Source organism: Chiloscyllium plagiosum, chromosome 13 (assembly GCF_004010195.1).
Source record: "Chiloscyllium plagiosum isolate BGI_BamShark_2017 chromosome 13, ASM401019v2, whole genome shotgun sequence".
Classification (NCBI taxonomy): domain Eukaryota; kingdom Metazoa; phylum Chordata; class Chondrichthyes; order Orectolobiformes; family Hemiscylliidae; genus Chiloscyllium; species Chiloscyllium plagiosum.
Genome location: NC_057722.1, coordinates 77,320,176 through 77,345,997, shown reverse-complemented (window position 1 = coordinate 77,345,997; position 25,822 = coordinate 77,320,176). Strand labels below are relative to the sequence as shown.

Below are 25,822 nucleotides of genomic sequence, written 5' to 3'. Positions count from 1 at the left end.
CTGAGGGGACAGTGCAGCTTTAAGCAGCTTTTATCCGCGTAATATTTTCCACTTGAACAAACGTGCAGCGATGTCAGTGCGTTCCACTGTGTCACAGGGGGTGGGGATTCCGATTCTCTGAGGGGGCACTTTATTAAATGGGACAGACAGGGCTCACTCACTTGAGCTTTCAAACTCACCCCCACTCCCTCCTGCAGCCCCATACCCCTGCCAATCCACACCGACAATGGGCTGCAGCTTTGACTGACAGGATTGTCTGCCACTCACCCAGAGAGGAAGGGCATTCAGACCGACTGAGTCCAATCGGAGTGAGGGATTTAAAAAAACCAGAGACAGGAGAGAGTGTGTGTGTGTGAGAGAGAGAGACAGATAGAGGGGCTGGAGGGGGCGGGGGGCACAGACAGCTCATCCCTGCCCTCATTCTCCCTGTCACACCACCCCCTCCCTACCTCCTTGGGCAGGGTGTGTGTATATATATATATATATATATATTTGTTCAGACTGCACCGAATAGAAGATGCTGGTACATCGACCGACTGGAGCTACGACGGGGAAGCTTTGTCCCGGTTCCCCGTGAGAGCCGCTGCTTCAACGTTCACAAAGAGAGAGAGAGGAGACAGGAGAGGGGGAGGAGGAAAAAGGGAGAGAGGAGAAAAAGGGAGAGAGAGGAGGAAAAAAAGGAGAGAGGGGAGGAGCGAGAAGGAAGAGGCTGGGAGACAGAGGGAGGAGGAGAGAGAGGAAAAAGGAGAGAGAGAGAGGGAGGGAGGGGAGAGAGAGAGGGGAGGCAGTGTGCCGCTGAATGGCTATAAATGATCAGAGTGAGGAGGGGAGAGAGTGACGGAGGAGAGACATCGAGTTGAGAGGGGGAATTGGGAACTCAAGGGGACAGTCTCTGTTGGAATCTGAAACCAGAGAGAGAGAGAGAGGAACAGGCAGCAGCTCAGAGTGAGGAGGGGAGAGAGTGACGGAGGAGAGACATCGAGTTGAGAGGGGGAATTGGGAACTCAAGGGGACAGTCTCTGTTGGAATCTGAAACCAGAGAGAGAGAGAGAGGAACAGGCAGCAGCTGCAGCTTACACTCGGAAGCTGCAAAGAATTCACATTTCCTCCCTCTCCCTCATTGCTGTTGGGGTGCGGGAGAGACTTGGAGACAGAGAGAGACAGAGTCAGATACAGAACAGGAGCGAGCTCGGGGGGGAGACAGAGGGAGAGGGAGCGGAGGGGGAGCAGCTCCGGGTGGGAGCGGGCCTGAGGAGCTCACTGCCCCCCACAGTCGGAGCGGCTATCCGCCTTTGCCATGGCCGGGACACGATGTGAGACCGTCTGCTGTCAATAAGAGCAGCAGCCGGAGGAGGAGGTTGGTGCAGAGATGCGAGGAGCCAGGCTGAGCATCTGATGGAAATTAGTTTCCATTTGGCAGAGTGAGCGGAAACCGAGGGAAGATGAAAGTGCTCCGGAGGAAGGCAGCTCTGCTGGTGCTGGGCTACATTCTGCTGCTGGTGCTGACCATGTTACACTTCACCGACTATAAAGGGACGAAGGAGTGTACCCAGGTGAAGTATGTGCCGTACCCTCTCCGTTACACGGTGGAACACCAGCGGCCCTCTGCTCCCCAGAACAGCTCCAGTGGGCGCCAACATGTCTATGTGTTCACAACATGGCGATCGGGCTCTTCCTTTGTGGGGGAGCTCTTCAACCAGAACCCCGATGTCTTCTTCCTCTACGAGCCCATGTGGCACATCTGGCAGAAGCTGTACCCGGGAGATGCCCTCACTCTGCAGGGGGCAGCCCGCGACATGCTGGGCTTCCTGTACCACTGTGACCTCTCCATCTTCCAGCTCTACAACGGGGGCAACAACATCACCAGCATGGGCATCTTCGGGGCGCCCCGCAACAAGGTGGTCTGCTCCTACCCGCTCTGCAAGGCGTACAGGAAGGACAAGGTGGGCCTGATCGACGAACACGTGTGCAAGAACGAGTGCCCACCTCAGCACCTAGACTCCCTGGAAGCTGAGTGCCACAAATACAGCACCATTGTCATCAAGGGCGTCCGCATTTTCGACCTGAACATTTTGGCCCCTCTGATGAAGGACCCCTTCGTCAACCTCAAGGTGATCCACTTGGTCAGGGATCCCAGGGCCGTGGCTAGCTCCCGGATCAAATCGAGGAATGGTCTGATCCGGGAGAGCCTGCAGGTGATGCGCAGTAAGGATCCCAAGGGGCGTCGGTTGAAGGTGTACGATGGGTACCAGAGGACCAGGCGGGATGCAGTGGACTACCATGCTCTCAATGCCCTGGAGGTGATCTGCACCAGCATGGTCAGGACTGCGCAGATGGTGAGGGAACTGCCGGACTGGCTGAAGGACAATTACCGGATAGTGCGTTATGAAGACCTGGTGGAAGACCCCATCAGGTACCTCAAGGACATGTATCACTTTGTCAACCTGTCAGTCAGTGAGGACATTGAGAGATTCATGCTCAACATGACCATGGGCTCCAGTTACTCCTCCAAAAAGCCCTTCAGTGTTTCTTCCCGAAACGCCACCCAGGCTGCCAATGCATGGCGGACCCAGATGACCTACTCCCAAATCAAACAAGTGGAGGAATACTGCCAACATGCCATGGATTGGCTGGGGTATGAGAAAGTCCAAACTCCAGAGGAAGTCAAGGATTTCAGCAAATCATTTGTTACCAAAATCCGGCTTTGAACAAAAATACGAAAGTGCTTCAGAAATTCATTACATCAAAATCCACATTCAAGAGAAGCCCTGGAGCAGATCCCAACCTGTTTACTTTCTGAATATCCTTGGATTCAGGTCTGGGAAAATAAAAAGAGTGCTTGAGAGGATTTTTATACTGTGTGGAGTGCATGGGTACACTTGAGGCTGCACCCACATACCTCACTGTCACACGGGCACCTTCACACAGTGACATTCTCACACTTACATGTCAGTCATGCAGTTGCACACATCAAGTTCTCACACAAAAGCTGCCACTAACAGATACTCACACATTCACACCGACACACCCAAACACAGACATACCCACTCTCACACATTTACATCAACATGCATGAAAATATAGGCACAGCCTTCATCTATTTCATTCACATAGACATTTATAAACAACCTGTCACCAACTCACTCACACGCATAACTAATAACACTGAAAAGCTGATGACACACGAGTCACTTAGTAATTTTAAGGGGTTTTTTCCTCATCAGATGTTGACAAAGATGCAATGCGTTGAGTTGGCCATTGGAAATACTTGATCATTTGGATTTAAAATTGTTATGTACATTGCTCTTTGAATATATATATAGAGTTCTTTTTTGTTGTCTGGTCGAATGAGTAAATTGATAATTTATCATTTAAAGAAGTATTCTATTATATTGATGGCATGTGGCAGTAGTATTGTGAATACAGTGCTTAACTGCAAAAGTACAGCTCAGCTGAACCTTTCAATCTATGTTCATGCTTGAATGTTCATTCCAGATAAGCCAGTTCATGTTCCCTTCCTAAAGATTGTGTGGAACAAACAAGCATAGTCTGTGCTCAATAAACTTTTTTGACCCATATTTTCATTATTAATGTAATGTTATAGCTGAAAGTGAGTGCAGACAAGTACAAGAAACTACAAAAAAAGACATTTAATGAAGGAAAACTAACTGAAACCTTGCCAAGATCAAAACTGACATAGCACATTATTTGTTGCAAGACACCATGTTTAATGAATTATTGTATATTATCTGGAGTCTCTGTGAGGCTACTGACAAAATGTCGCAATGTACAGTATTTATGAGGAGAGGAAATACATTAAGCAGCAGCATACCTGGGTAGACTAACTTTCTGCTTTAATTTAAGACTAAACGAAAACAGTGTAAAAACATTTCCTTGAAAGAGTCTTGTAATTATCTCACTGATACCAGCGCTACAGTATACAGTCCTCCAGTGCATGAACTCTGGAAGTTGTTTCTCTCGTTTTATTTTTAAAATGCCTTTTCAAGTCAGTCTCAGCTATTCCCATTCAAGGCCAGCAGCAGATGATTAAAACAGGATACACTTACTATGGAATGGGTGATGCTTTTGTACTGGAGACAATGCTGGAAGTACATCTCAAAGCAAATTTCTAAGAGGTCCCTTTTATTGTGAAGTTGAGGTCCTTGGAGAGACTGTTAAAATAGAGGTATGACTTCAGCTTCAGCATGCTGTTCTCAGGAGTTTACCTGTTTAGTTAACACATCTCCAAACTGAGGCTTTTTTAATGTAGTCTCATGGTTTGTGCATATGCAAATGGGGATGGGTTAACGCTGGTAATAGCTAGGGATTTTAGCAGTGGAAAAATAACTTCAAGTAAATTTTTAAAACCAAGTAGTCAATTTGGAGTGACAGGGTATACATTTCAGAGCCTGGGAATCAATGTGGAGCTGATCTTTCTATGTGCTTGCTTTATAACATAATTGTGACAGCAAATTGAATCAACTCCGTGCATTCAGATGGTTGGACTAAGAGGTGCCAAATATATATAAAAACAAATGTTGGTCCACCTGAAGTCATTGGAACTCCATTGGCAGGAGAACTGTACACCTACTGTTGATGACATGTCCTCAAGGTATAAATGACTTCATAATGCTTTGGCTTCAGAACAGAAGCTCTATGTTATGAAAATCGCCTCACCCCTCAGCTTAAAGTTGGAATTGTGTTTAGCAGCTATCAGACAGTCACAGTAGTGAAACAGCTGATGTCTCTCTCTCTCCTTAGCTGCTTTTACTGCAAGTGAAAGCTCCAAATATTGCAACAGGAGCTGACACTTTGGACAGATGTACAACCTTTCATGTAGAACCATAGAACTGTTACAGCACAGAAAGGAACCAGCTTGTTAAACTTGGCCCCTGTAATAATTGACCTTTCTGTGATAGGGTGTGTGATAGTAGAAGAAGGAATTGCAAAAGAAGCAAAATGCACAGCTAGCTGACTCCTGTTACTGAGAGAGCTATTGTGACTGCATTTCTGTGCATCACACCTCCACACCGATGCAGTGAATAGTGTTGCCCTGAATCAATCTATTTGTCCAAACTGAATCAGGAGGGCAGGAAAAACAAATGCAGAGAATGCTGGAGGAACTCAGTAGGTCTGGCAGCATCCATGAGAGAGAAATGGAGTTAACGTTTCAAGTCTGGTATGATTTCTTCTGAAAATATCAGACTTGAAACATTAGCTGCGTTTTTCTCTCTACAGATGCTGCCAAACCTGCTGAGTTTCTCCAGCAGTCTCTATTGCTGTTTTTTTTGTTACAGATCTCCAGCATCTGCAGTAATTTTCTTTTATTAAAAGAGGGAAATGATTTGATTTATTTAACAGTTAATGATTTATTTAAAAATAAATGAATGACTGCTGCTCACAAATCTTATTTTTATTGATTGCAACAGTTAAACACTATTTGCTTTTCATCAATTCAAATTAATGTGATCAGAGATAAGCAAGTACTGCATGTTGCTTTCTGTTTAGATGGATCTCTACCACCTCTTGTTCCTTAGTGATATGAGTGGGCAGTGTAATTTCAGCTTCTTATGTACAATACCAAGGATGAAAGCAGTGTAAGAAGACCTACGTTCAGAATATGGAATAACACTGTCTGGAAAGTGCTAAACAACACAATGGTTTACATTGTTATCTGACCTGTCATACACTTGGGGATTTTACGGAAGGTCAATCAGTAACTTATGTCTAGGGTTCACTGTTGAGGAAATAGATTAATAGAATGTAGACCTGTGCCTGAAGTAGCCCACACAAGGAGCTGCTAATTTCAATTATATCACAATAGGAAGTTGTAAAATGGAGGTGAGCTAGCGTTCCCCGAAGACGGGGAAACTCCATGGGACCAATGATCTATTTTTAAGAGGACTCTCCCCCACTTTTTGCACCGAAATTCCCGTTTACCTTTTGTAAGACATTGAGACGTGGCAGCTTTTAATTTTAGGGTGGAGCAAAAGAGACCGTCAGTGGGAGCCGACTGAACAGCACATCAGCTGAGGGGCACAGGTGGCAGGCCGCAAGTGGCCCCCAGCCCATTTAATACTGCTTTGGAGTATGCTGTTTGTTGTGCATGTATACAAACTTGAGTTCATGCCTCTTTTCATTTTTGCTGGCAAAGGTTTTATGGGGGAAAGCAATAGATGTCAGTTTACATTGATTGTATGCAGTGATTTTGTGCAATGTGAATTGATGAACTGTGATACTGGGATTTATTTTGCTGATATAAAGGAAAATAAAAATAATGTAATAATAGATTACCTGTTCAAACATGTATTTATTGCACCTAATTTTGTAACAATATTAAAAGAAATGTTGCAAACTATCAGTTGTAGAATTGTTTAACAATAAATTCCTCAAAATTTGCAACACTTTATGTGCAATTCTGGTCTCCTTCCTATCAGAGAGATGTTGTGAAACTTGAAAGGGTTCAGAAAAGATATACAAGGATGTTGCCAGGGTTGGAGGGTTTGAGCTATAAGGAGAGGTTGAATGGGCTAGAACTGTTTTCCCTGGAGCATCGGAGGCCGAGGGGTGACGTTATAGAGGTTTATAAAATCATGAGGGGCATGGATAGGATAAATAGACAAAGTCTCTTTCCTGGGGAGTCCAGAGCTAGAGGGCATTGGTTTAGGGTGAGAGAGGCAAGATATTAAAGAGACGTAAGGGGCAATTGTTTCACGCAGAGGTTGGTAGGTGTATGGAATGAGCTGCCAGAGGAAGTAGTGAAGGCTGGTACAATTGCAACACTTAAAAGGCATCTGGATGGGTACATGAATGGGAAGGGTTTGGAGGGATATGGGCCGGATGCTGGGAGGTGGGATTAGATTGGGTTGGGATATCTGGTCGGCATGGATGGGTTGGACCGAAGGGTCTGTTTCCATGCTGCACATCTCTATGACTCTGACTTTATATCATAATCCACATATTTCTACCAATGCAGTTTATTTAACTTGGATGGAATTTGACATACATCTGGCATGTATGCGACAGTTTGTAACAAAGTAAATTATTTGAGGACGTCTTTGAATGTTTCGTTTCTTTGAAAGCTTGTTTGACCTAAAACTAATCCCCGTGTAAAGTTTTGCACTATGCAGCTGTTCAGTTCCATCTTGTTGTTGTGTAGAACTATTATTGGGGTGTGATTGTATTGCCCAGAAAGGTACATCTGAGCAGAAGTGAAACATTGCACTTTTAAACAAACATTGCATAATGGATAATGTTAGTTTATTAAAAACAGAAAGAAAAGATTTGGGGCATCAGGCATTAAGTATTTGATTTTAGATTCAAGGGGTTCCGTACAGAAGATAGCAAGTGTATAATAATCTAAAACACCAGAATCTGCTTGACGCAACCAGGTTTCTGTGTTAAGTTAAAAATCACACAACACCAGGTTATAGTCCAACAGGTTTAATTGGAAGCACACTAGCTTTCGGAGCGACGCTCCTTCATCAGGTGATTGTCAGGTTTCTGTGAGACACCCTTCCCCCACAGTTCTTCTAAACTCCAGTGAAAATTCCTATTCCTATTCCTAAATTATTCCCTCTAGTCTTGTTATTTCTAGGTACAAATCCAGAGTTAATCGATAGCTAAAGTTTGTTCTGTGTGTTTATTTTGGCTGATGATTGCACAGTTATTACATTCCATTCACATCTCCTCAAACAACAGAGCAGCTAACGTCCACACACAGCAAGACCTGGAAAACATTTAGATAATTGAAACATACTATTCATTGAGGAGATATCTCTAGCAGGACAATGTCTAGCCATTGCATGTATTCCATCATATTTCCATTCTTTCATCATTGCTCAGTAAAAACCTGAAATTCTCCCATATCAGCACAGCGGATGCACTCACAAGTGAACTGCAGCAGTTCAAGAAGATAGCTCACCATTACCTTCTCAAGTAAAAAAGAGGAAAATATCATTGCCTGTCTTACCAGTGACACCTACGTGTTGTGAAAGGATGAACATAACCATCAATGGGCAGAGTGTGCAATGTATTTGGCTGATGGTAAATTTTATTTTCTTCAGTTCTCTGGGAGGTAGTTCTGACAACAGCCACAACTTCCATCACAATTAGGGCAAGAAGGCAAGTCTTGAATCCAGTCCATCAAAATAAGGATGTGTCTCATGCTGTTCGCACCAATTTGATATGTACCAGTCACCAAAAAGACTACCTCACCCCTTCAAAGAGTTTATGATATTGTGGCAGAATTTATCTTCGCATGCATGCTATAGTCAAGATTAGAGTGGTGCTGGAAAAGCACAGCAGGTCAGGTAGCATCTGAGGATCAGGAAAATCGATGTTTCAGGTAAAAGCCCTTCATCAGGAATTTCTGATGAAGGGTGTTTGCCCGAAACATCGATTTTCCTTTTCCTTGGATGCTGCCTGACTTGCTGTGCTTTTCGAGCACCACTCTAATCTTGACTCTAATCTCCAGCATCTGTAGTACCCACCTCTGCCCACATGCATGTTATAGTCCAGTGCTATGGGCTATTGAGACATAGGAGTAGGCTATTTGGGCTTGCTCCACAGATCATCCAACTCAGCACCCTGTTCCCACTTTATTCCCATACACTTTGACCCCTTTCACTCTAAGAATTACACTCATTCCTTCTTGAAAACGTTCAATGTTTTTACTTCAACCACTCTCTGTGGCAGAGAATTCCATAGGCTCACCATTCCCTTGGTGAATAAATTTCTTATCTCAGTCCAAAATGGCCTACCCCATATCCTTAGACTGTGACCCCTGGTCATTGGGAACATCCTTCCCACATTTACCCTGTCTAGTCTGTTGGAATTTTATAAGTTTCTGTGAGACACCCTTCCCCCACAGTTCTTCTAAACTCCAGTGAAAATATTCCTGGCTGATCCAATCTCTCTTCATACATCAAGCATTAGTGAATAGTAGAGGCTCCAATTCTATTTGTATCACATGCCTGACCAGACATCTCTCCCACTCACCTGCCATTGGCATCTGTTGAAAGGATTTTCAGATTTGGCACTCAAACACATTGCTGCATTGTGAACACACCTTCTCTGGACATCAGTTCCTGAGTCGATGTGAATCCAGATCTTCTGACTCAGAAGTAGGGACACAAACAACTACATCACAGGACCACCAGAAGTTATATAAGGATCCTGATCAAGGTTGGTCATGCATGCTAGAGGCATGTTTTTGTAATAAACAGCTGAAAGTATTTATTTTTTTCATTTCAGATAACAGAGTTATAAAATAGAAGTTCTGAAGAAGGGTCACACCAGACTTAAAATGTTAACTCTGTTTCTCTCTGCACAGATGCTGCCAGATCTGCTGAGTGTCTCCAGCATTTTCTGTGTTTATTTCAGATCCAGCATCCACGGTATTTTGCCTTTAATCTTGTGATTTATCACTTAATTATTGAAAACTTAATAATTTTATAGTATTTCTTACATTTTCATTTTTAAAGATTAAAAGTCTGATTTTTTTGTCACACTAAACAATAATTTTCACAGTCAAAGTTCAAACAATTGGACAAACAATTGCTTAATTGGATTTTGAGTCATCAAGTGATTGATGCTTGGTTTGTTTTGTGAGCATTTCTTTAGGTTTTCCTCCCCTTCCTGAAGAGAAAACATGCTGGAGGACTATTCGGTGGTTATCTGTGGCTGTCCACTCCTCCACCTAAGAAATATTACAGATGTAAGAGCCTTCACAATGAATGTGAATGCTTTGTTTGATTGCATTCAAGTTTGACTGTTGTCACCCATCTTTCATATTCAGAGCTCGCATTGAGAATTGATGGATAATCATAGAGTCATACACTACAGAAACAGACCAACCATGCTGAACATAATCCCAAACTAATCTAGTCTCACCTGCCTGCTCCCAGCCCATAATCCTCCTAACCTTTCCTACTCACGTAGTTATCTAAGTGTCTTTTAAACTGGGCTCTGTAGGCACATAGAAGACAGTACAATGAAGGGTATATAGGTTAGTCTGATCTTAGAGTAGGATAAAGGGTTGACACAACTTTGAGGGCCGAAGTGTCTGTACTGTGCTGTACTATTTTATGTTCTAAACGTTGTAACTCTGCCCACAACTGCCACTTCCTCAAGAAGTTCATTCCATTACACGAACCACCCTCTGTGTAAAGAATTTGCCCCTCATATCTTTTTAAATCTTTCTCCTTTTACCTTCAAAATATGGTCCCCAGGCTCGAAATCCTCCATCCAAAAGAAAAGACACCTACCATACACCTATCTGTATGCCTCATGATTTTATAAACCTCAGTAAGGTCACCTCTCAACCTCCTGCGCTCCAGTGAAAATAGTCACAGCCTATCCAACTTGTTTTTATATAAACAAGCCTTTGATACCTGACAACATTCTGGTAAATCTTTTCTGGACCCTTATGATGATTAACACTGACAATTCTCTCTGATTCTTTACATTATATCACACTTTTGGCAAATTATCAAGACCTCCTTCAATGGACCCATGACTGAGATTAGTTATCTGCATTTAGCCAAGTTTACCCAAACTTCATTCTTTGTGTGACTCAGCGTTGCACAGTTACTGCATTTACCTGTGCAGCAACTGAGGCAATCCAGTTGTGAAGAAAATTTGTGTTTTGTTTTTATTTTCAGTTTAATTATTAGTTTTACAAAATAATTGCTTTAAAAAGCTGTGGTGCTGACAGTCCTGAATGTAAGCGTTCCCTAATGTACAGACCCGAGCTAAGGGAGCCAACCTGTATCAGCAGAAACTGTTGTTGAAATTGACAGCTGGTCCATGCCAAACTCTGCAACTGTATATTATATCAACCTGTAAAAATCACTTAATAAAACCTCCTTATACTATCCTGTGGTGCTATTCTGCATCAAATAGATTGTAATTTGTTATTGTAACTATATAGGGACTTTTACCAACTTATTAAAGCTATCCTTACAGTATTCAGTGTCAACAACAGTGCACTTGGTCTCGTTGTTTGTGATATAAACTCCAATTATTTGTGTATAAATTGTCTATTGCATATATTGCATTGAGACTATTAGCAATCTTGTGCAAAACCAGACATTTAATGTTTTTCTTTTAACTGAACATTTGGCATTTTACATGTAGCTGTTTAATATTTCAATTGTGATGTTGTCATCACTGATTAACTTCTACTTATTAGAGTTATTGAGTCATACAGCATAGAAACAGACACTTCATCCCATCATGAGTATGCTGACCAACAAACACCAAACTACATTAAGCCCATTTACCTGCAAGTAAACTTGAGGCATAGAGGCTTATGATATAATTTAACTGAAGTGAGTAAATAGCCCATAATTTGTAAACTCATTTGATCAAGGCTTAGATTATTACCTTTAAAGAAAATGGCAGTATATATAAGAGTGACAGAGTTGTAGACAGTTAGTTCTGTTTCTGCCTTTGAGTTAGTTTCTTACAGCAGTAAACCTTTGTTGTTCGTGATGTTGCAATCTTCAGTTTTGTAACTTTTGCAAATTGCATGAGGCAGTTTCCCAACAGTGACTATTAAAATTCCAGATTTGTTCTATGAATGGGAAAGGTTTTAAAACGTTATAGTTTTTTTTCTTCTGCATGTAGTTCTCCTAACTGCTAATTTTGTTTCAAAGTAAGGGTGAAAATAGATTAAACGAGAAAAAGTTTAATTTTTAATTCATTGTAACACCATCCTTACAGAAGTTTTAATACATGTCATAATATGAGCTGCCTCCCTTCAGGTGCCAGCTTGGCAACAATCCTGGCACAAAAATTGTCTAAAGTCACAGAACTGACCAAGCATCCAATGTTCCTGTTGCCAATAATCCATGGAACTTAGATGATCAAAATTGCTCCTGTTGATTGAACACTAAGATCTATATATCTTACAGCTACACCATTGCAAAAAAGTACCTTTGGTTTGCAAAAATGACTTCTGCAGCAGGAGTAGTCATAGTTACTGACATGGCATATGTTAAATGCCACGCTACATTAGAGATTCTTTATGCATTCATGGGATGCGCCCATCCCTAATTAAAAGTCAATCACATTGTTGTTGGTCTGGAGTCACATGTAGGCCCGGTCAGGTAAGGATAGCATTTCTCACCCTCAAGGACATTTGTGAACCAGAATGGGATTTGGTTGACAGGATTACACTCATCCATTTTATAAAGTTCTTTCATCTTGGAGCTGCAAAACAATAACTTTTTACATAATTTTTATAACAAGTGACAACCTCGGATTGGAATACTTAATATCTTCCATTTCAAACATCAAAATCATCTGCTAAAAAGCATTGATTTCTATATTGGCAGGGAAAATGAAGTCAGACTCAATAATGAATATTAATAATACAATGTAACAAAGCAAAGTAACAAACATATGAAATTTAGAAGGTATAAAATAGAAGGAAACAAGAGGTTTTGTGGACTTATAACAGTGTAAAAAACAGTTGTAGTAGACTACTTTGATTAGGACAATGTATCAATCTTTAAAAAGAAATTCTGAAAAGACTGAATTCTTTGACAACTGGAGTACTGCCTTTGCAAATACTAAATACCTCACAGAACATGCATGCAAAAAGTTTAAATTGCTTTTAATTCACATTCTGAGAATGCTAAAGGAATGATAATTTGGACAACTGTTCACTGATATAACTTGCTTGTAGGGCGTATTTCTGCTGTATGGTTTCTCAAAGGTTTAAATGGAAATGCTATGCCAATAGCAAACACATTTCAGAACAATCTGTATCTGATATTTGGTATGTAATAAGTACAATAAAATTAAGATTTTTCTTTGGAAAGGCTAATGAACAACAATGTTTAATAAAATTGTTATGATATGCAATGCTTTGTGTTAACATGTCTTGCTTTGGAATAGCAATTTAAGGTTTGAATTTGCAATTGTCCCCTGATCTTGTTTATGTCATTACAGTAAAGCAATCAAGTGGTTACAGGGAAGAAAGCCGAATTGCTGGGTTGACCACCATGGATGTGAGTAATTTCATGAGGGCAAACATCATAAAAGGAAATATCTTCAACATATCCTGGAAATTCCTCAGTTATTCCCGCTACACATTACCTTATGAAAAGTGTGGCAGGAACCCTAAAATATTCTAGCCACATTTTGTAAGAAAGACAAATGCTGAGTCTCCAAAATGGGATATTAAATTATTCTATGTGCTCAATTTGATAGTCATGCGTAAGATAAATGGCTTAATTTTGTAGAAATGTCTTTCTATTGATCAAAGCATTGTTCAAATTTGTGGTGTTAGATGGCTGAAAGCAGACAGCTTCGTGTTTACTACAAATTAGACACAAGGGAGAAATTAGATTGGAACACTGTCAAACTTTCAGTCCGTAACAAACAACCATTGTGAGAAGGGACAGTAATACATGGCATTGAATCTTTGCTGCACTAAGTAAATCAGCAAAATTTCAGAAGATGACCTTCGATAATGCTGGTTACTGTAAGATGCAGAGGGAGGGACAGTCTTTATCCTCCTCATAGAATCCCTACAGTGTGGAAACAAGCTCTTCAGCTCAACAGATCCACACCGACCCTCTGAAGAGTACCCCAGCCAGACCCATTCCCCAACCCTATTACTCTAACTTTACCCCTGACTAATGCACCTAACCACATCCCTGAACACTATGGACAATTTATGGCTGGAATCAAACCCATGTCCCTGGTGCTGTGAGGCAGAAGTGAGGAGTAAAGTAGGAACAAAAAGACACATGCAGTTAGAAAAGAGCAGAGCCAAAATTGACCCACAATTTTAATATCAGAATTAAGTAACTTTTGCAATTTAATAATCTCAAACCATTTTGGGTTCCTTGATTAAGGGAAATCACTTTCTTCCAATTAAACTACATTTCACCTGAATCCACTGACCAATTTTGCTGAAATCATGTTGTTTACAATCAGTTGAGAAGGAGTGAATCAACTCCCCTCTTTTCAAACTTCTCAGCAAATATTTAATGTTCTTCTTAGCACAAGACTATACTTCTCTGTAATAGAAATGTAGTTACCCGTGTTTACTATGTCAGAAAGGAACTGATTGGAAGGTTTTCATCAATGAAGGAAAAAGCAATTTTATTATTTGCTAATCTTGGGAAAATAAGAGATGCAAAGTCAAGGGGACCCAGGTACAAAGATAAATAGGAATAGCGTCCAGTACAAGAGTTTAAAGTCCTTAGGTGTCATTGAGGTGTGAAGGTTTTAACCTGAAGCCAAATAGTTTAAGTGAAGTCGTGTATCCTCAGCAGTAGCGAACATTTCAGATCTCCTTCGATTCTCCTCGTCCAGGTATTTCTCACTCGTTTGTGTTGTCACTGATTCTTTTCCTTCTTGAGAGTCTGAGAGGAAAAGCTTTGTCCAACTTCTTCCAGTCACCAATCCATCTCCTCTGCTCTATCATAGAATCTCTACAGTGTGGAAACAGGCCATTCGGCCCATCGAGTCCACACCACCCTCCGAAAAGGGTCCCACTCAGACCCATCCCATAACCCTGCATTTCCCATGGCTAACCCACCTAGCCTGCACATTCCTGGGCACTATGGGCAACATTGCATAGCCAATCATCTAACCTCTATATCTTTGGGATGTGGGAGGAAACCAGAGCAGACATGGGGAGAATGTGCAAACTCCACACAGTCACCCTGTGGGTAGAGTTGAATCTGGATCCCTGGTGCTGTGAGACAGCAGTGCTAACAACTGATCCACCCATGCAGTTACTAGCAATACAACTTATTCTTGTGCAATCAGGTTATGTTGCTCCATTGGTTATTAGTTGGTGTAGTTCCATGTCCATTATGAAAAGTTGTATGAAGGTGTAAGTTAAAAATAGAAGGTGATAGTTCATGAAGTGTTTCAGGCCAGCGATTTTTGAGAAGGTTTGTAGCTCAGGTTGATGAAAGGTATGTAAGTTAGCTCACTGAGCTGGAAAGCCTATAAATTACCAAGACCTATAAATAGACAGGCGGGACATACCACCAGTGCTTCACTGGAAATGACATCACCCACCTTAAGAAACCAAGACACCCACATCGTGGGTGCACATGAATGAAAGAAAAGATGGTGAGGTGATTGCATGGCTAGCTTAAATCAGTGGTTTCTTTTAAACCATTTTAATCCACTTATTACCTAGATTAAATTGGATTGGCAGGGGGTGGAATCTTCAATAGCAGGGAGGCAAGTGCTATTGGAGAATTGAGGACATCAGTTTAAGGTGAGAGGGGAAAGAATAAAAGAGAACCTGAGGGGCAATTTTTTTACACAGAAGGTGGTATGCATATGGAATGAGCTGCCAGTGGAAGTGGTTGCTGTGGTTACATGAAGACCACTTAAAAGGCAGTTGGACAAATACATGGATGGGAAAGGATGAGAAGGATATGAGCCAAGTGCAGGAAATGGGTAATGGATATTTTGGTCGGCGTGGACTAGTTTGGGTCAAAGGGGCTGTCTCTGTTGCTGTAGGAATCTATGACATGAGGAAGTTTGAAAATCGATAGTTAAAATATCAACTTCAAATTTTAAGTAGGAAAGCGAAAGCCTAGACGTATTGTTGCTGGACTGTCAATCAGAGAGCCAGGTAATGTTCCGAGGACTGCGGTTCAAATCCCACCACGGTAGATGGTGGAATTTGAATTCAATAAAAATCTGGAATTAAGAGTCTAATGGTGACCATCAATCCATTGTCAATTGTTGGGAAAAAAACCATCTGGTTCACTGTCCTTCAGGGAAGGAAACTGCCATCCTTACTTGGTCTGGCCTACATGTGACTCCAGACCCACAGCAATGTGTTGCCTCTTAATTACACTCCTCTGGGCAATTAGGGATGGGAAATAAATGCTGACCTAGCCACAAATGTCATTATCCTGGAAATGAATAAAAAAAATTATTATGCTGACAACATAAACAATCCTGTTCTTAATGCAGTCTGACAACTGTCACCTTGATCCATTCAAATAATTTAATCCTTCATTCAATCAATTAATTTGGAATCAACTGAACATTAAAAATCAAGTGTATTTTATGATAACTTTGGGACCAGACAATCATCTTGTATAGCTTTCAGAGTGCATCTGCAAATTATTTTAGCAATATTCTCTAAAGAGATTGATCTTCAACTCTCTCATAGATAATTGATCAGTAAAAGAGGAAGCCTTACAGTATTTGGAATCAATTCATGGTTCCCTCAATGAGAGTTCACTAATTGTTGAAAGAAGTTGGAGGGATATCCTGTGGGTGGGAGCTGCTTGAAGGGAGGGTCTCTTTTCCCTCTTTACACCCCTACCCCTAAGAATGTCACTACCACACCCCTTGACGAGGTGAGGGCCAGACATCTGCTCCTCAGTCCTGTCCTCAAGACTGGCCAATTTAATTATAGAATTATTGTGATGTAGTAGAGGTCCATTTGGCCCATCGTGTCTGTACTGGATCTCGAATTGAGATTTGCCATTCTGCTTCCTACTCCCCGTAACCTTGTATATTGCTTCTGATCAAGTTATCATCCAATGCCCTTGATTACCTGGATCAAACCTGTCTCCACCACTCTTCCAGGTAGTGCATCCCGGACCCTAATTGTGAAGAATGCCACTCAGACCCAGTTCAGGTTGTGGCTGGGGAGGAATTGAGGACTGAAAAATTTGATTAAAATCCTGGGGGAGTTTCCTCCCTAATGGCATTGTGGGTGAATCCACAGAGTTGGACTACAGCGGTTTGAGAAGACAACTCATCACCACTGTCTCAAGGGCAACTAGGGATGGACAATAGATTCTCACCCAACCAGCGATGCCCATGCTCCATGAGTGAATAAAAAACTGAGGGAGGTTTGGAAGTGGGCTTTGGTGTGAAATAACAATGGAGGGTCAACACCTGAGTGGAGTGGTGCTCCCAATGCACAGAAGACACCCCTGAAGGATGTCCTCTCCCCTCCCCTACTTCCTTCTCACTTTCTTAACAAAGTCATTTATAAATAACTTCAGACTCCACAGGCTCAGCCCCCAGTAACCAGCATAGCCGTTACTTCTCTTCACAGCATCTGCTCATGCCAATCCTGTTATGGTGTGGATAGCATCAAATTCAGGTCAATTGGCTTATTAACAAACCCATCAACCCAGGATTTATTGGAATGGACCTTTGCTGCACTCCCTCGATGGCAAAGATATCCTTCCTTGAGAAAGGGGACACAGAACAAACTAATCCAATTTAGTCTTCGGAGTGCTGCCCCTTCAATAAAATGGAATAAAAACAAAAGCAGCTAGAGGAGGACAACAGGTTCCATCTGAAGAAAAAACAGAGTTAACTTTTCAGGCCCAGGGACCCTTCCTCTGGTTTTTCTTTATCAGATGTTGTGAAACTTGAAAGAGTTCAGAAAAGATTTACAAGGATGTTGCCAGGGTTGGAGGATTTGAGCTATAGGGAGAGGGTGAATTGGCTGGGACTGTTTTCCCTGGAGTATCGGAGGCTGAGGAGAGACCTTATAAAGGTTTATAAAATTATGAGGGGCATGGATAGGATAAATAGACAAAGTCTTTTCCCTGGGGTGGGGGAGTCCAGAACTAGAGGGCATAGGTTTAGGGTGAGAGGGGAAAGATATAAAAGAGGCCTAAGGGGCAACGTTTTCACACAGAGGGTGGTACGTGTATGGAATGAGCTGCCAGAGGATGTGGTGGAGGCTGGTACAATTGCAACATTTAAAAGGGATTTGGATGGGTATATGAATAGGAAGGGTTTGGAGGGACATGGGCTGGGTGCCGGCATATGGGACTAGATTGGGTTGGGATATCTGAGTGGCATTCTTCACAATTAGGGTCCGGGATGGACGGGTTGGATCGAAGGGTCTGTTTTCATGCTGTACATCTCTATGACTCTTTAATTAGATTATAGGTCATCCCTTTACTTGTTATTCAGCTGTTTACACTTTACTTACACTGTCTAACACCAGCAGAGACTTATTATTTGACACTACACTCACACCATTTGTACGATCTTTTGACCTCTCTGCCCTTGATGTCTCTGCCATAAAATCTGTGCCTGTGTGCTTCTCTCTTACTTCACCTGATGAAGGGGCAGCACTCCAAAAGCTTGTTATTTCAAGTAAACCTTTTGTGCTATAATCTGGTGTCTCATGGTTTCTGACTTTATCCACCCCAGTCCAACATTAGATTTAGTCTCACCAAGATTGTATGGAATCCTTTTTCTGTACTGAAACCCTTTGGTCTTAAAGGCCAACATACCCCCCATTTTCCTTACTTGCTTGGTGCATCTGCATGTTAGCTGATGCAGAAAGGACATTTGCATCTCAAATTACATATTTCTTGTGGAAATGTACTTAATTTGCTTTATATTCAGCAAGGCAAACAGTTAGACTAAAAGAAACCATTTGGTAGTAAAAGATAATGTTTCTTTATCAGAATATTTTTGCTATCTGAAACTTGCAGTGCATCCTCAGACATCATTCCTCTTTGAATTTCTGTCTGATTTCAATTTGCATTGACATTTCCCTGATAATGCTACATGTTTTTGATTGGAATTGACAATCTGGAACAAGTTACTGTTTAAAGGTGCCGATAAACTGAATTATTGGTACCATTTGAATAAACATCAAAATTTAAGAAGAGTTTGGGATGAGAGCAAATGGAGAGGAAACATGAGCTCACTTTGATTACGGTAAATGTCAGTGCATTCTGAAAATGTCCGGCTTGGAGCTGTCATAGTTCTAAAGTGGATCAATAAGTGAGCATCCATTTCCTACATCAAGATCATGATTTCTTGTGGAAAGAATGTCGTATGGATAATATTATTCTGCTCACAGAAATGCAACTTTTAGTACAATATTTTAGTTAATAAATGCAAATAAATACTTATTGATTTTAAGTTTATTAGAGCAGTCACTAAAAAGAAGGATGTGGAGGGGCGAGTGTTGGGCTGGAGTGGACAAAGTTAAAAACCACAAAACACCAGGTTACAGTCCAGCAGGTTTATTTGAAAGTACAAGCCTTGCACTTTCAAATAAATCTGTTGGACCACAACCTGGTGTTGTGTAAAAGGAAAGAGTCATACATTAAGCAGGAAAGAAATCCAATAAAATTTCCATTGACCTTTTCACTTCCTAAGGACAGCCACAAGCACCTTTACAGCTACCTTTTGAAGGGTAATTGTTGTTCTAACATCTCAAATTACTCTTAAACTGTAAATCAAGGCTTGGATGTGCTGGTGTTGGACTGGGGTGGACAAAGTTAAAAATCACATAACACCAAGTTATAGTCCAACAGGTTTATTTGGAAGCACTAGCTTTCAGAATGGCGCTCCTTCATCAGGAGGACTATAACCCAGTGTTGTGTGATTTTTAACTATAAACCAAGATGTTACTTTCTGAAAGAAATGTGTCAAATTTATGTTATAACCGGAGGTGGCATATGACAAACCATACTAGGATACAGAGATTATTCAGTGGTAAAAGATTGTGCTTTTATCAAGAAACCTTTGAAATCCTTCATAAAAAGGAAGCTTTACATAGAACACAGAACATAACACAGTACAGCACAGTACAACCCTTCAGTCCACAATGTTGTGCCAAACATGACACCAAATTAAATTAATCCCTACTGCCTGCCCTTGGTCCATATCCCTCCATTCTTTGCATATTTGCAATTATTTGTAATATGGTCAGATTTGCAAAAAGTAAGATCCCACAAACAGCAGGAAGCTAATGATGGAATAATGTGTTGTAGTGATGTTGAGTGAGCTATAGAACTTTTAAGTGTTTTGTGCTGGCTGAATCCTTTGTTTAACATCTCACCTGAAAGAGGCTGAAGGTTCATTAAGAAAAACACCAATATTTGTTAGAATAGCTTTCATTAGCTGTGAACTTAGAAACAGCAAGGAGTCAAAATATTAAATGCTGAAATATGCTAAGTTATCCATCGATAATTTGGTTCCATGATATGATTAGCCTCAGTAACTCCTGTGTGCCAAATGCTGATTTAGACAAAAATGAATTATTGTGAAGCATTAACATCTTTCCTCTTTCCATAGATGTTGTCTGACTTATTGTGTTATTTCCAGCATTTGTTATTTTTATTACACACACAGATTGTTTAGGTGCTTCTATTTCCTTTTACTTTTTCTTTTTCTGTGCTTATCAAGATAAAGTGTGCATGTTATGAGGAATTTTATTAGTTATTGTGCTTAGCAACATTTCAAAATGTGTGGGTCATATAGATAACGGAGAAATCTCTTTACATATGACCTCAACTGGAACTGGGGGCTTTCTTTGCAGGAAATAACTTTTTTTATTATTCACTCATGGTACAAGAAGACCGCTGGCTGGATCAGCATTTATTGCCATCCTTAATTGCCCCTTTTGAATCACAGAGTCCCTACAGTGTAGAAGGAGGCTATTCGACTCATCAAGTCTGCACCAAACCGATGAAAAACATCCAACCCAGACCCAGAGCCAGAACTCCACCTTATCCCCGTAACCCTGCATTCACCATGGCTAACCCACCTGGTCTGCACATCCCTAAACTCTGTGGGGTAAGTTAGCATAGCCAATTCAGCTAACCTGAACATCTTTGGACAGTGGAAGGAAACTGGAGTACCTGGGGAAACCCACGGGCAAAATGTTCAAACTCCACACAGACAGTTGCCCAAAGGTAGTGATGGAAAAGCATAGACCAGATCTCAAAGTTGAAGTTCTAAATTGGAGAAAGGCCAATTTTGACGGTATTAGGCAAGAACTTTCAAAAGCTGATTGGGGACAGATGTTCGCAGGTAAAGGGACGGCTGGAAAATGGGAAGCCTTCAGAAATGAGATAATGAGAGTCCAGAGAAAGTATATTCCTGTTAGTGTGAAAGGAAAGACTGGTAGGTATAGGGAATGTTGGATGACTAAGAAACTGAGGGTTTGGTTAAGAAAAGGAAGGAAGCAGATGTCAGGTATAGACAGGATAGATCGAGTGAATCCTCAGAAGAGTATAAAGGCAGTAGGAGTATACTTAAGAGGGAAATCAGGAGAGCTTTGGCAAATGGAATTAAGGAGAATCCAAATGGTTTTTACAAACACATTAAGGACAAAAGGGTGACTAGGGAGAGAATAGGACCCCTCAAAGATCAGCAAGGCAGCCTTTATGTGGAGTTGCAGCAAATGGGGGAGATAATAAACGAGTAATTTGCATCAGTATTTACTGTGGAAAAGGACATGGAAGATATTGAATAGAGGGAAATAGATGGTGACATCATGAAAAATGTCCATATTACAGAGGAGGAATTGCTGGATGTCTTGAAATGCATGAAGCTGGATGAATCCTCAGGGCCTGATCAGGTGTACCTTAGAACTCTTTGGGAAGCTAGGGAAGTGATTGCTGGGCCTCTTGCTGAGATATTTGTATCATCGATAGTCACAAGTGAGGTGCTGAAAGACTGGAAGTTGGCTAACGTGGTGCCACTGTTCAAGAAGTGTGGTAAGGACAAAGCAGGGAACTATAGACCAGTGAGCCTGACATCGGTGGTGGGCAGGTTGTTGGAGGGAATCCTGAGGGACAGATGTACATGTATTTGGAAAGGCAAGGCCTGATTAGGGACAGTCAACATGCTTTGTGCGTGGGAAATCATGTCTTACAAACTTGATTGAGTTTTTTGAAGAAGTAACAAAGATTGATGAGGGCAGAGCAGTAGATGTGATCTATATGGACTTCAGTAAGGCGTTTGACAAGGTTCCCCATGGGAGACTGATTCGCAAGGTTAGATCTCACGGAATACAGGGAGAACTAGCTATTTGGATACAGAACTGGCTCAAAGGTAAAAGACAGAGGGTGGTGGTGGAGCGTTGTTTTTCAGACTGGAGGCCTGTGACCAGTGAAGTGCCACAAGGATCAGTGCTGGGTCCTCTACTTTTCAACATTATTATAAATGATTTGGATGTGAGCGTAAGGAGTACAGTTAGTAATTCTGGTCTCCTTCCTATTGGAAAGATGTTGTGAAACTTGAAATGGTTCAGAAAAGATTTACAAGAATGTTGCCAGGGTTGGAGGATTTGAGCTACAGGGAGAGGCTGAACAGGCTGGGGCTGTTTTCCCTGGAGCATCTGAGGCTCAGGGGTGACCTTATAGAAGTTTACAAAATTATGAAGCGCATGGAGAGGATAAATAGACAAAGTCCTTTCCCTGGGGTGGGGGAGTCCAGAACTAGAGGGCTTAGGTTTAGGGTGAGAGGGGAAAGATATAAAAGAGACATAAGGGGCAACATTTTCATGCAGAGGGTGGTACGTGTATAGCATGGGCTGCCAGAGGATGTGGTGGAAGCTGGTACAATTGCAATATTTAAAAGGCTTTGGATGGGTATATGAATAGGAAGGATTTAGAGGGACATGGGCCAAGTGCTGGCAGGTGGGACTAGATTTGGTTGGGATATCTGGTCGGCATCTCTATGACTCTGATGCTGTGAGGCAGCAGTGTTAACCACTGAGCCACCGTGCTGCCCATGCAGTTACTTGCAATGCAAGTTTGTTCTTGTGTAATCTGCTGGTACAGGTTAAGTTGCTCCATTTGTTAATAGTAGGTGGAGTTCCATCTCCACTATGAAAAATTGCATGAAGGTATAAGTTAAAAATAGAAGATGGTAGTTCATTTGTTAAATGTGAGTTTTAGATGTAGGTTTGCTCGCTGAGCTGGAAGGTACGTTTTTAGACGTTTTGACACTATACTAGGTAACATTTGCAGTGAGTCTCCGAATGAAGTACTGGTGGTGTAGCCTGCTTTCTATTTATATGTTTGGGTTTCCTTGGGTTGGTGATGTCATTTCCTGTGGAGATGCCATTTCCTACGGCGATGTCATTTCCTGTTCTTTTTCTCGGGGGTGGTAAATGGAATCCAAATCAATGTGTTTGTTGATAGAGTTCTGGTTGGAATGCCATCCTTCTAGGAATTCTCATGCGTGTCTCTGTTTGGCTTGGTCCTAGGATGGATGTGTTGTCCCAGTCGAAGGGGTGTTCTTTCTCATCCGTATGTAAGGATACTAGTGAGGGAGGGTCATGTCTTTTTTTTGGCTAGTTCTTTACCCGTTTGTCCAATGTAGTGTTTTAGCTCAGTCTGTCTTTGTTTATCTTGTTTTGGCTCCATGACGTGCCCAAATTGATTGGCACTACATCCATTGACATTCAGTTCCTCCATCACTGATGCTCAGTAGCAGCAGCATGTACCATCCACAAGCACTGCAGAAATTCATCAAGGGTCCTGAAGCAGCACCTTCCAAACCATGGCCAAATGAACAAGTGAGGCAGATACATGGGAACACCACTACCTCCAAGGTGCCCTCCAAATCGCTCACCATCTCGACTTGGAAATATATCACCGTTCACTGATATTCCCTCCATCAGAACATTGTGGGTCTACCCACAGCACATAGACAACAGCAGTTCAAGAAAGCAGCTCACCAACACCCTCACAAGAGCAACCAGTAATGGACAATAAATGCCAGCCAGCAACACACACATCGTGCACATGAATGAGAGAAAAGGTGGTGAGGTGATTGCATGGCTAGCTTAAATCAGTGGTTTCTTTTAAATCATATTAGTCCACATAACTCCTGAATTAAAATATGATGAGGAAATTTGAAAATTGCAAGTCAAAAGTTCAAATTCAAATTTTAAATGGGAAAGCAAAGGCCTAGAAATGTTGTTGCTGGGCTGTCAATTAGACAGCCAGGTAATGTTCTGAGGACTGCGGTTCAAATCCCGCCATGACAGATGGTGGAATTTGAATTCAATAAAAATCTGGAATGAAAATTCTAATGCTGACAATGATTCCATTGTCAATTGTCGGGAAAATTGTCGGATGTCAATCAGCCACCTCATTCCTGCTCCTCGGATGCTGCCTAACCTGCTGTGCTTTTCCAGCAACACACTCTCGACTCTGACCTCCAGCATCTGCAGTCCTCACTTTCTCCTAGTTGACTTCAACCTGACTGTGAAGCCTCTTCCAAGGATGCCTACCTTGAAGAAGTTCTCCTCCTCTCTCTACAAAGATCTCTCTCACTGTACTCCCCAAGTCCTCTTGACCTCATTCCTGATGAAGGGTTCCGGATCGAAACGTCGATTTTCCTGCTCCTCGGATGCTGCCTGACCTACTGTGCTTTTCCAGCAACACACTCTCGACAACTGTTGGGAAAAACCCATCTGGTTCACGAATGTCCTTTAAGGAAGGAAACTGTCATCCTTACCTGCTCTGGCCTACATGTGACTCCAGACCCACAGCAATCTGGTTAAACATAGAACAGTACTGCACAGTACAGGTCCTTCAGCCCTCAATGTTGTGCCAAACCTCTTTCCTACTCTGACTCTTACCATCCTCTGGGCAATTATGGACTGGCATTAAATGCAGATCTTGCCAGCAATGTCTTTATCCCATGAATGAATTTTAAAAATTATTAATGAAATAATGTAAACAATCCTGTACTGAATGCAGCCAAACAACTGTCACCTTGATCCATTCAAATAATTTAACCTTCATTCAAACAATTAATTTGCAATCAATTGAACATTAACAATCAAGAGTATTGTGATATTTTATGAAAACTCAGGGACCAGACAATCATCTTGTGTAGCTTTCAGAGTGCATCTGCAAATTATTTTTGCGATGTTTTAGCGAGCTTTGCTAGAGCTCTTCGGGAACTAGTTTGGCTGGGGGATGGGAACCAGTGCTATGGATCAGAAGATGGAGTAGCTGGTGAACAGCCAGATACAGTGTGCAGACAGTTTGTGAGGAGGGATAGACAGTTCATAGGGCAAAGTTGCAGTCAATGTGATGGATTTAAGTGTGTCTATTTTAATGCAAGAAGTAACAGGAATAAGGGTGATGAACTTAAAGCAGGAATCAGTACTTGGAACTACGATGTTGTAGCCATTACGGAGACTAGGATATCACAGGCTCAGGAATGGTTGTTGGATGTTCCAGGGTTTAGATGTTTTAATAGGAATAGGGAAGGAGGTAAAAGAGGCGGGGGAGTGGCATTGCTAATCAGGAATTGTATCACAGCCACAGAAAGGGAGGTCATCGAGGAGCGTTTGTCTACAGAGTTAGTATGGGTGGAAGTCAGAAACAGGAAAGGAGCAGGCACTTTATTGGGAGCTTTGAGCAGACGCCCCCAATACCAACAGAGTCACGGAGGAACAGATTGGGAGGCAAATTTTGGAAAGGTGCAGAAATAACAGGGTTGTTGTCCTGGGTGATTTTAACTTCCCTAATATTGACTGGAGCCTCCTTAGTTCGAATAGTTTGGATGGACTAGTTTTTGTCAGGTGTATCCAGGAAGTATCCCTGACTCAATATGTAGATAGGCCAACTAGAGGGGAAGCCATACTGGATTTGGTGCTTGGCAACAAACCAGGCCAGGTATCAGATCTCTTGTTGGGAGAGTATTTTAGTGATAGTGATCACAACTCCTTGACCTTTACTATCGTCATGGAGAGGGATAGGAGCAAATGGTAAGGGAAAGTATTTCATTGTGGAAGGAAGAATTACAATGCTATTAGGCAGGAACTGAGACACCTAAATTGGGAACAGATGTTCTCAGGGTAATGTATGACAGAAATGTGGAGGTTGTTTAGGGAGCATTTGCTGATAGTGCTGGACAGGTTTGTCCTACTGAGGCAAGGAAAGGATGCTAGGGTGAAGGAACCTTTGGTGACAAGAGATGTGGAACGTCTAGTCAAGAAGAAGAAGGAAGCTTTAAGGTTGAAGAGGCAAGGATCATACAGGGCTCCAGAGGGTTACAAGGTAGCCAGGAAGGA

At 41.8% G+C, this 25,822-nt stretch overlaps 1 protein-coding gene across 1 annotated transcript; it reads left to right on the top strand.

Moving 5' to 3' along the window:
- The first annotated feature begins 946 nt into the window (after window positions 1-946).
- chst2b (carbohydrate (N-acetylglucosamine-6-O) sulfotransferase 2b) lies at window positions 947-5,169 on the top strand. The gene has a single exon (XM_043702766.1). The coding sequence runs from the start codon at window positions 1,443-1,445 to the stop codon at window positions 2,706-2,708; it is 1,266 nt and encodes a 421-aa protein (XP_043558701.1). The 5' UTR covers window positions 947-1,442; the 3' UTR covers window positions 2,709-5,169.
- The last annotated feature ends 20,653 nt before the right edge of the window (window positions 5,170-25,822 follow it).